Source organism: Aythya ferina, assembly GCF_964211825.1.
Source record: "Aythya ferina genome assembly, chromosome: 6".
NCBI lineage: Eukaryota > Metazoa > Chordata > Aves > Anseriformes > Anatidae > Aythya > Aythya ferina.
The window spans coordinates 41,722,372-41,734,838 of record NC_140303.1 but is presented as its reverse complement, the minus strand read 5'-3'; the positions used below and the strand labels follow the sequence as shown (position 1 = coordinate 41,734,838).

At 36.0% G+C, this 12,467-nt stretch overlaps 1 protein-coding gene across 11 annotated transcripts in view; it reads right to left on the bottom strand.

Moving 5' to 3' along the window:
* Positions 1 to 12,467, bottom strand: part of TANC1 (tetratricopeptide repeat, ankyrin repeat and coiled-coil containing 1) — a gene marked incomplete at its 3' end in the record, with an annotated part of 96,742 nt that overhangs the window by 13,842 nt on the left and 70,433 nt on the right. For all 11 annotated transcript variants that reach the window (XM_084523927.1, XM_084523933.1, XM_084523930.1 and 8 more), the window contains 6 exons: positions 11,599 to 12,206; positions 9,884 to 9,992; positions 9,537 to 9,659; positions 8,441 to 8,677; positions 5,156 to 5,341; positions 3,668 to 3,746 (listed from right to left, as the gene is read on the bottom strand). In XM_084523927.1, coding sequence (XP_084380053.1) covers positions 3,668 to 3,746; positions 5,156 to 5,341; positions 8,441 to 8,677; positions 9,537 to 9,659; positions 9,884 to 9,992; positions 11,599 to 12,206 — 1,342 coding nt within the window. The remainder of the gene's footprint in view (positions 1 to 3,667; positions 3,747 to 5,155; positions 5,342 to 8,440; positions 8,678 to 9,536; positions 9,660 to 9,883; positions 9,993 to 11,598; positions 12,207 to 12,467) is intronic.

Here is a 12,467-nt window from a genome sequence, read left to right as displayed (position 1 = left end):
GCCCTTCCCAAAGGTGAAGATGATAACAGTTCTGGGATTTAGCAAAGGGACTGTAACTAACTAAAGCACTGTTTACTCAATACCAGGCAGTGATGTATTACCAAACAGCAGATATTTAGATTTATGCAGAAAATCTGTTACTCAGACAATTTAGCTTAATTCTGCACTAGTTAAAATTGTTTTCCCTGTTTTTCATCAGGAAAAATAGAGTAGGTAATCAATCAATACTTCTGCTTCCTACGTTAGTCCTTGCTTTAGGCTTCAAGGTATTACTGCACATTTTACAGCACACAAAAGACAAATGTTCTAATTTGCCTTTGAGACCTGTTTTTGAGCTGGACAGTGTATGTTAACAAGAATGATTCTGTTCTTGATCTCTTTATAAAGTGTAGTAGCCACACGATGCTTGATTTTTTTATCAGCCTCATCAGTAATGTTAACACTGTTTTGAAAATGGATTCATGTGCTAGCTTCTGCAAGAATCAGCAAAGGATTCACCTCTCCATTTTCTAAATCCTAAGACAGCATTTTTAAATAAAAAGGGGGTCAAATTCTGTATTTATTAGAAATCTTTTTTAGAATTTCTAAATATGGTAAATTAGATTTTAAAAATTCCAACAGATAATGAAAGTAAATGAAATTACCAACACTTCAAGTAGTAAATTCATTTATTTTTTTTAAGCAACAATAAAAAAAAAAGAACAAAAACAGAAGTTGCTGATGCCCTATTCCTGGAAGTGTTCAAGGACATGTCTAGATTGGGCAACCTGATCTATTGGAAGGTGTCACTGCCCACAGCATGGAGGGTGAATCTTTATGGTTCTTTCCAACCCAAACCAATCTATGATTGTATGAATACCTAGCTCATCCATTCTTGACTCACTAATACAATCACTTAGGCTGGAAAAGACCTCTAAGATCATCTAGTCCAAACTTTAACCTACCAATACCAAGTTCACCACTAAACCATGTCACTGTGTTCTACGTCTACATGTTTTTGGAAGACCTCCATGAATGGTGACAAACCACTTCTTTGGGCAGCCTGTTTCAATACTTCACAACCTTTTCAGTGAAGAAATATCTCCTAACATTCAACCCCAACCTTCCCTGGCACCACTTAAGGCCATTTCCCCTTGTCTTATCACTTGATGCTTGGGAGAAGAGACCAATCCAGCTTTTTAGCTTACAGTGTAACTAACATTAGAGCAACAATAGAAGTACCCTATACTTTATTCAAGTGTAAGAAAACTAAAGAATTCTCACAGAGTGTTTAAAAGAACATCATGACTGAACCCTGCTCAGGAATTCTGACTATTCTACTAGAAGAAATCACCTAGTGGTACTCTACAAAAGCACGGCCCACTCTGCCCTAATAAAGAAGGAAAGAATTTAAATGAAGAGCTAAACAAGCAGCTGATGTAGAACAGAAGCTGTAAGAGCAGCCAATTAAGCTGAAAGAAAAAGAGTTTGACAAATTTTTGATCTGTAGCCAACAATGTCAGAGAGAAACTGTAATTAGTAGAAAAAAATGATGTTTTTGTGTCTGAAATAAGACAATTTGGAAAGCTATTTGGAAACAAGACTGTAAATTAGAGACAGCAGTTTGCAGAAACCAACAAGTGCAACAGAAAAATCATTAAACTGTACTTAATCGAGAACTAAAAACACCTTGTAGAGGTTAATCCTGGATTTTTTTTGAGTATCAGTGTGTTTCTGAAGTATTATTTTTTAAATAAGCTGACACATTAAATTTCATACAGTCTACAAAAAGAATGCTTTATAAATAAAACTTGTGTGTTTAACTGACTACCTTCAATGTTCTGTAGCATGACATTTGCATTGGCAATGCTTGTAGAAAGCTTTCTTTCATTTCCTTTGTAATTCCTTTACGCCAAGCTTGTATCATGACTTAGCATCACTGGACTGAAATATCCTTGCATGCAACAACTCCCCTCTGCAAGCCATCACTGTTTTACATTAAGAGCTCTATTTTAACTCGAAAATATTATGCTGTACTACACCTCTTTCCAAATTATTATGTTACATTTTATTCATATCTTCCCTATTATTCCTTTGATATACATACCCTATACACCCTGCCAATTATGCCAGCCTTATTCATCCACTTACTGAATTATCTTTTCATTCATGCTTTGTTTCTATGATACTTTTAATGACACAAGCTTTTCTCAGAATATATTTTTGTCATTTGTTTTTGGTGTAGTTGGTAATTTTCTACGGAACTTGCCTCAAACCTTTACTCCACACAGACATGCCCTTCAGTTGCACTAACGTGATAAAATACTGGGAATGGACACCATGATCTCTTGCTATTTTCTGCTCAGAAAGACTCACAATATGAAACATTATTGAAACAGGCTCTACAGTAAGCTGAAACAACTCAGGATTCAATCATGTAGATAACAGCACTACAAATACACGAACAGGAATTAAGCTATTCCTAAACATGTTACAACATGAAAGCTTTTTCAAGGTGTGATGGATTTTCCTCCTTTAAAACAGATACTCACAAAACACACTGCTCTTCACTCCATCTGCCATGTACTTCTAAAGTTTTGTCCCATCCAGTTCCATACCACAATAACATTTTATAAAATGAACAGCGAAAGAACCAAACAGTACAATCCATACGCAAGCTCGACCACACATGCAAAAATGCGAGATTCCAACAGCATATAAATTAGCACCCTTTTCACACAAATTTCTTACGTTCAGTAAGTGAAGAGTGATATTTCAAGTAAAGCTAATCCTGTGGCTATTTTGATTCTAAATGTTTTGTTTGGCCCAAACTTACTATTTTCTATCTCAGCATAGAAGTGACAAAGGGAATTGCTCGTAGTTGTTTGGACTCAGATCTTCACCTCCATCAAAAGTTAGGACTGCATAAGGAAGCACTAGCTTAATGAGTAAGGATTCCCAGTCCATTAAGAAAGAATCTGAATACAAAACTTTGAAAAGAAAATATTAAGGGAAGATGAATTTAGAAAGTCTTTAAGAAACTGTACTTTTTTTTTTTTTTTTTGGAACTCACTGTATTTGCATTTGGTGTATGCATAAAAGCAAAGAACATTTGCTTCTCCAGTACATGAAGAGGCTACTTGGAATCATTAAAAGAGGCTGTTTCCCACCTGCTCACTCCCTCAGCTATTTAGGGAATACCATTAAGGGAAACGGTACTTGTATGGTAACAAATGAAAACATTCAGCTGCAGGTTGCACAGTTTACTGTGCATCTTTAGAAAAGAAATCTGGCATTTGCCAAATGTACAAAGGCATATATTTTCATTCGCTGCCTACCTACAATGAAGGAGGCAATTGCCTACCATTCCCTGCAAACAAGATTAAAAAAAAAAAAAGAATTTTTCATACAGATAATTGTATGAAACTCTATCCTGAAACTTGAAGCACTGTAGTTCCAAGGACAATTTGCAGTTTAATTAGAAAGTCACTAATTTATGGTAAGTTTAATACAAAATAACTCCTCCTTTCAATCCGTGAGGTAAGTAGGTCTGCACTTACGCTTACAAATGTAATTTAATTGTGAAAACTGGTATGTTCCCATGACTTTTACCATAGAAAATAAAAACCAAAGAACCCTTGTCTTAAGTGAGCAACTCCAATTTGAGAAAAAATTAGAAGAGAAATACCTGTTTCTCCCCACAAGGCATCAGTGTCATTGATGTCAATTTCATGCTCCTTTACAATAGTCAAGATGAAACAAACCACCTGTCAAAATCAGATGTAATTAGTCACAGAAAAATCATCAATTTGTCACTTGCAACCTATACTAATAAGCAAAATAGTGCGTACCTCTTTATGCATACGAATCAAAGAAAATTAATATTGTTCATAATCTACCAAAGCAAGTTCAGTATGATTTTTAGTAGAACTGAAAGAATGAGAAGCATTATACAGAATGCAAGGAAAACACTAACATTTGAAATGCCAGAATTTATTCAAAATTAATGAAACACGCCTTTTTTCTAGCTAAGAACAAGCCATCTTTTTGTCCTACAAAATAGATAGCCATTTTTAGATATGAAGAAGTGTTTATGATGGATACAATCAATTTTGCTAACTATTCAGGAGTCGGCTGCTTTCACTTTCATCAGTGGATAGCAAACAAGAAATTTTACAAAAGTGAAAGAATTAATCATTAATTCAAGTTAATCATAGTTCACAATCCTTAAATTTATACTGAGACCGCATGGCTTATATGAGAAATTAATTGTACTGAGACATTTCTGTTTGAATCATATAAACAACTTCAAATATAAGAATCTTGATCCTACATCATTTTTTTAAATTAGATTTTTATTTTAAAATTAGTATCAACATGGTTTTATTTAAGAGATTTTAAGCTTCCACTTCATCTAAGTTATTAACTGATAATTACATCAACCTAGTGTGATCTTTATTTATATATCTATACTTACTGATGACTTATATCTCAAGGTTAAGATTTATTTTCCCAGTAAAGAGAAGATCTGAATATCTACAGCATTTTAGTATTTTCTCATATGTTTACTTCTAGTGTTCCTATTGCTGAATAATACCTCACTGCTGAGGATCACTTCTTTAGTAATATACAAGACAGAAATTTGGATCTCTGTGCATAATTAATATTAAGCTAAATTAAGCTGATTTGTAACTTGAGGTGTGCACCAGGGTAAAAAGTTAAGTATGCATGTGCAAAATATGATTTGTTATACTCTACAACCAATACTATAACAACACAATATGTTATACTGTCTCTGCAAAGTTAAATAAGCCAGTTCTTTCAGCATATATATATATATTTTTATTTCATGAAAATATTCTACCTAGGGTAGAAACATACTACAGTGGATCACCGATACAGCATATTATCATTACCACTAGAGATTTAGTACAACTTCAAGAACAGTGAGGAACAAAGACAAAATTACACACTGACAAAATCTTCAAGTAATTCATTTTATTGGGTAATTAACCACAGCATTTAAAACAGTTGATAAGAACACATACTACTAAAAACATCTAAAATTTCAACAAGTCTGTTTTCCAAACTTTTTTTTTTTTTTTATAGTCACAACACTATTGCTTAATTCTGATTAATTCAAACAGATTTGGAAATATTCCAATTATCAACCTACCTGATAGTGTCCCATACTGGAAGCTGCTGTCAGTGCTTGCTGCAGCGCCTGTCTTTTTCTCAGTGAATTTTGTTCTTGAGAGGAAGCTATCCAAACAACATCAAGCAGGTATTTAAGGATATCACAGTGCCCTCTCAATGCACTGTGGACCAAAGCACACTGCCCTTTCTTATCTAGATAGTCAGCCTGCATTGGAAACAATAATGTTCAGAGTTAAAAAGTATACTGAAAGGTCACTGACAGAAGGTCCCAAGCACTGGAAGAGAACAAATGTAATCCTATTTTCAAGGAAAGAAAGAGGGAAGATCTGGGGAATTACTGGCCAAACAGCCTTACCTCAATCACTGGGAAGGTGATGAAGAAACTAATCCTGGAAATCATTCCATATGCACGTGGGACAAACTGCTGATTGGGAACAGTCAGCATGGATTTATGAAGGGGAAATCATGCTTAACCTATCCGATTGTCCTCTACAATGAAGTACTAGATTGGCAGATGAGGGCAGAGGTGTGTACGTTATCTACCTCAGCTTTAGTAAGCCTTCTGACATCATTTCCCATAACACTGTCATGGACAAGCCAATGGTTACAGGTTACATAAAGCTCACAGTGAGGTGGACCTAAAACTGGCTGAATGGACGGGCCTAGAGGGTTGTGATCAGCAGCTCAAAGTCCACCTAGAGACAACTCATTAGAGGAATACTCCAGCAATCCACACTGGGTCCAATTCTGTTTAGGATCTTCATCAGTGACCTATATGATAGGACAGAGTGCAACTTCAACACGTGTACAGATGATAAAAAAACTTGGAGGTCTCGTTAATATGCCAAATGATTGTGCTGCCATTCTGATAGATCTCAACAGGCCAGAGAACCGGGGTGGGAGGAATCTTGAAGTTCAACAAAGGGAAGTGTAAAAAAAATCTGCCAGCTGGGAAGGAATAACCCTAGGCATCAGTACACAGTGGGGACTGACTGGCTGCATGGGGAAGAATGTTATGAGCAGGTTGAGGGAAGCAATCCTCTACTCAACACCGAGTCCACATCTGCAGTATTGTGTACATTCCTGGGCTCTCCAATATAAGAATGGTACAGACATACTGGGGCAAGTACACAAAGGGCCACTAAGATGTTTAAGGAACTGGAACATCTGTCACATAAGGAGAGGCAGAGAGAGACAGAATTGCTTAGCCTGGGGGGAAGAGATGTCTCAGAGAGCGAGTAGTTAGTAGTAGTGGCCAGTGGCAGGAAAACAGGCAATGGTCACAAATTAAAAACATAAAATTCCACCTAAACACACACACAAATACTTTGTTTTGCTGAAGGGTAGTCAAACACTAGCACAGGTTGTTGCAAGTGGTTGTGAGGCTCTCATCATTGCAGATATTCAAAAGCTGGCTGAACACAGTCCTGGGAAACTTGCACTAGCTGGCCCTATGTTGGACTAGATGATCTTCAAAAGTTCTGTTCTGTTCTGTTCTGTTCTATTCTATTCTATTCTATTCTATTCTATTCTATTCTATTCTATTCTATGATTTCATTGCAAACTGCACTACAATGGTACTCATTTCACAGCAGCAGCAAACTCTCATGTGGAAAGTCTGTTGCACTTTATCAGGGCAAAACATGCTATACAAACAGGGCTGATTTATTTATTTAGTTACTTAGTTTACAAAATATATTCTAATGTTATTTCAAGAAGACAAAAATATAATTTGAAGACTGTTCCCAAAATGATGCAAAGTTAGGGGCTCCCTACTTTTAAAAACGGTGCAGATACCTGTTAAAAGACCTTCCCCTACCCTCTTTTAAATATAGCCAGCAACTAGGTTTTAAGTTATCCATACCTGCAAAACTACAACTTACAACTTACATCAAGAAAATCCTATCATTTTTACCTACTTGCTCAGAATTTAACACAGTAATAGCAAGGGGAAAAAAAAAAAAAAGGGAACAAAAATATCTTTAAAAAATAGATTCTACTTCTCACTGGTCTTGTAAGCTCTGAAACATCTCCATTTCAAACTTTAAACTCATTCATTCTTTGCTCTTGGATAGCACCTTTTTCTAAGCGGTGACAGTTTTGTTTCTTCTTCCATTCCATGTCTTCACTATGCTACTCCTGTCTCAAATGATCTCATCTTGTCCTTACTCTTGCACTTCAATTAACAAGAACAACTGTCTTTCATACTCTTTTCCTGTAGTTTGGCTTGCTTCCTCATTTCTCCTGTAACTTTCTAGCTGGAATCTCCTACTTGTTGGCTACCACTCAACACTGAGAAATAAAAATACTAAATAATGAAAAATACTACTCCATGACTCTTTTAGTCTGTAGAAGAGGAGGCTCAGGGGAGACCTTATTGCTCTCTACAGCTACCTGAAATGAAGTTGTGAGGAGCCTCTTCGCACACGTATCTGATAGGACAAGAGGGAACAGCCCCAAGTTGCACCACGGGAGGTTCAGGTTGGAAATTAGTAGAAATTTCTTCTCAGAGAGTGGTTAGGCATGGGAACAGGTTGCCCAGGGAGATGGTGGTGTCACCATCCCTGGGGGTGTTTAAGGAATGGTTGGATGTTGTACTGGTGGACGTGGTTTAGTGGGTGATTTTATCTGTAGGAGGACAGTTGGACTAGATCTTGGAGGTCTTTTCCAACCTTAATAATACTATGATTCTATGACTCTTAATACCAAAACAGCATGGTTTCCAGTTAATACATCTTCCTTTCTCATTACTGCTACTCACAAAGCCTGATTAGGAGACTAGTGTCCCTTGTCTAGTTAATAAGGGATAAGGGTAGAAGCTTAGCTACATACAGTTGCCATGAAATCCCTTCTGAATAGATACACTTGCCTCAGCTGAGCAGACAATTACTTTCACAAGGCAAAGTCAGCCTTTGTAAATGCTCCCCTTTGCTACTCCTGCCCACTGCCGTAACAAAACTTGTAGTATTTTTGGCTACATTTTGATGGTAAACGTTGGCATTTCATAATTGGATTTCTAAGCAATAGTAATGCAAATGTTTTGACATCTGGTATATGTGTAGTCCTATTAACTTCAGAGGAATTACTAATGCATGAAAAATTAGGCATGGAGATGATCAGAACGAAAATGCTCTGTTGAAAAGAAAAAGTCTGCGTACATGTTCTGGATTTTTTTAAATGCTCTGAATGTCTGTATTAATTATGTTAGTATATAATTATGTAATCAACAATAATTTTCTTAGGCCCTTGCTTTTTTTCTTTTTTTTTTCCCTGCAAGCATTGCAATCTTTGCACATCAGCTTACCTTTGCACCCTTTTTGCACAGCAGTGAAACTATATTCATGTGACCTGCAGCTGCTGCATAACTAAGCGGAGTCATTCCATTTTCTGATGTTCCATCAATAGCAGCTCCAAATTCTAGTAGAAGAGTGACCACTTCTTCATGTCCAAGGTGTGACTGAACACACAGCACTGGAGCATTATTTAGTACTTCAGTCCTGTAATTCACGTTTGCTCCTGCCAAAATCAGCAGCCGACTCACCTAAAATTTAATTTAAACAAAACCATTTTTACCTCAGATTTGGCTTGAATTGTTAAATGACTTTGAAGTCTTCATTCAGATCCTTATATGTTACTCCTTAATTTTCCTGCAGATTTTATTGCCAGACATTGGCATTACCACATATATGGCAACAACAAAAAATTATAAATCATTTGCTAACAAATTAATTATTGTACCACTTAACTATGTATTCTTAATATAAGATCTACCTATCCCCTGAAACTCACCACGCTGTCACCACAAATTCATCCATTGTAACAGTATTATTTTTGAAGCTTTTATTTGGGTTACTATGCAAATTTATGTAACTGACCTCATTTATGTAAATCAAATTGCATAAAAAATATTTCAAAAATATTGGGAGTGCATGCACATGCGTACACAAGCAAATTTTCAATCAAAACACCTACCAGTTGGCTAAAATTGCAACTTGTAAGCTTGGCTTTCCCTATCCACGATCCAAGCATTCAAATAATAAAGCAAAACTCTAGCATTTTACATCTTTTTACTCTCACAGTACTTCCCCATACAAGAAAATGTGTCTGAACTCTGCCCAGAAAATTAGGTGGTACCTTTGACATCCTGAAAATGCATCCACATGCTTACTTACGTAACAGAACATGGCTACACCAAAATCAAGGTGAAATCCTTTCCATCAAAACTATTAAGGAAAAACGAACAACAACTTCAAAAAGTACACGCAGACTCATTATAAAGGAGTTCTTTTACAGATACATGGTGTTTTTGTTTTCTTCTTATCTGTTACATTAATTTCAACATTAACAGAGTTACTGCAACAGTGGCAGATGGAGCAGTACATGAATGCTTATTTTCTTACCTTCACATTGGGTGTATAAATGTTCCTCAAAGAAGCAAGGGCTGCAGAAAGTCCGTCAGTACTATAACCAATCCATAACGCTTGAAGTTGACTGGAAGAAATTCCAGTCCTTTTACTGAGACCCTAGCAGAAATGATATAACAGAAAATCTATTTATAGTATTACAAATACTATTTATAGCTATATCTCATCAGTATAAAGAGAACTAACATATATTTGTTAACCCTGGTAACAATCTCAAGTATTTTGTATAAGATTCTAACAAATTATTAAAGCAACTCAGATGAGAATCTCTAAGACACATCAATTCATTAAGATCATGACAGCTATTAAGCTATCAGCTTTACCTTAAATATGTGAGCTTTAAGTATATGATGACCAAGTTCCATAGTTTGTTGGCGGTTTAACTTTCCCTCTTGTCGAGAAAACATGAAAGCCAACAGAGCATGTCCATTCCTAGTAAAAAGAATGGGATTGAAAAAGAACTGTGTTTTAAGTACACTTTCAGTAAATATTCTAACATGCACACCTTGATTTTCTTTATCAGACTACTGAAACATCCATATAACTTGCTTTAAATAATTAGATGTTCAAATATCAGGAAAGGCAAATTTTCTAATGGCTATCCAAACCTTCACCAGTGTAGAAAGCAACTATGTTAAGTACAGCTAGTTCACTTATTCAAACAAATTGAATAGCAACCTGATTTTAAACAACTGATCATTAAAAAAAACCTCTATCAAATCATGACACTTCACTGAAGCCTGCAAGACTGGTAGTTTGCAGATGGCATTCTCAAAACCAAATGATATCACAGCCATCTTGACTGTTGCAGCTTTCCAAGTAACATACAACATATGGAAATATCTGTAACGGTTGTCGTAATTTATCAAAAGATAGGAGCTGCTTCTGTTTTTTTGTTTGTTTGTTGTTTTAGTCATCATGTCTGTATGAAATTATTTTCACAAAGATTTAACAGAGAAAAAACGGAGATTTCACATTTGAAATATACTCTTATTACTTCTCTATTGTCACCTAACATAAAACCTATTGTCAGATTTGATGCAGCTTTGGACACTGACTTGCATACTGCTCCCCCTTTTGTACATGTTTCATCTTACAGTCACAAACTGCAGGTACCTCAGATAAAATCCAATTTTTTTTAGAAGTGAAAAACTCGAATCCTTTCAAAATTTGATATAAATTGTGTATTTAGTTATTCTACATCTACAGTAGTTGGTGTTCTAGCAAAGTGTGGAAATGGCATAACCCTGAGGTATGCCACATACCATACATTAATCTGATCACATACTATAATAGGACAATTGACCATATGCTAACTCAGAAATTGTTTTGCTGATGAAGCTGGGGCAGGGCTTCTCATATCATCTTCACACATTTCTGAACATAATTTTTCATAAAGGGCAGCTTTAAGTAAAACTTGGAAACAAGTCTTTCTGTTAAGAGCATGCGTTGTACATCACGTATTCAGCTGGCCCAGAGTGCACCTAGCAATGTCACAAGACAGCATGGGCCAAACAGTCTGTAAACCTGATAATTCTGCCTGCTGAAATGTTTTTTGTTAAGCCCACTCTCCAAAGCACAGAGAAGTCTTGGGTCTGTAATAATTTTATAAGTCAGCGTCAATTTTTCTTTTGTAGAAACAAAAAAATATGGAAATTGAGCCCAAATGCTGCTTTTCTTTCTGTTCCTGCACTCTGAAAAGACATGGTGTTGCTGCACATAATAGTCAACTATTTTGCTATATTAATAACAACATAATACTCTCAATTCTCAATGAATATAGCGAAGTCAAATGCAAATTCTGCAAAGTCAATTATTTTTGTTACAATACTGTTTCTGGTCAAGTTTACTTTGATCGTTCCTGGTAACTTCTGGCAACTGCTCAAGTTTACTTTCAAATATGCAAAAGTTTTCATTTGGAAAATGTTAGCCGTGCTTTTGTTTTACCATTACTCTCTCCTCTCACCAATTGTTGAAAACAATTATGTAAAACATAAATGCAGTTATTTGAATATGAATTACTGCAAGCTTCATTTACCTTGGCTCACACAAGAAGTCAGTATTATCACCATCTGCTCTCCAAACAAGCCATTCCCTGAAGGAAGGATGGCAGAACATACGTGTTTTGTCACGTCTTTTTATCAGAAAACATGAAAGGGCCTCCATTCTCTGGCTGAAGTCTTCCCATTGTTGTTCACCATTTATTTGGCCTGCATTAATAGCTTGGAAAATCTGGTCATCTGTCATGGGATGTAGGGATGCCAGTGCCACGTTTAATATTGGGAGGGCTCGCTCAAAAGCAGAGTTTGTCATGAACTTCATGTTACACTGAAGTAAGTACAATTCTGATAGAGACACTGGAACTACCTTGTAGCTTGCACTTTTGATTACTAAATGACCTTTTTGGAAAAGATCCAAAGTCAGTTTCAAGTAGAGGTAAGATCCCAGGCTTCTCATGATCAGGTGGTTACTCACTTTCCCAATAATAGCTGCATCAGCTTTTCCATTTAAAGATATGTTGTTTATAATTTCCTGACTGCTATTAATTCTGTACTGAATGTAAGCATTCAAGTCATCATGAATTTCTTTGTTGTCTGGAAAACTGTCCAGGGATATTGTGATAAAGGGAAGTGAACTTGCTACTTCCTGAAGAGGGGGAAGAAAGAAAAAACACACAAGCGTTATAGCATTCCAGCACTGAACACTCAGTAATGCGTCTTTCCTATAGCTGTCTTCTGTAGTGATTATTAGGCAGATTAAAAACAAGCTTGCTATCTCTACTCTGGTTTTGCACATACTGTTCACTGATAATAGTATAACAGCATTTCTGCATAGGAAGTTCTCAAACACAAGATCACTATGTGCTTCTAATTATTATTGTTATTATTAAATCTTTCACTCATTCAT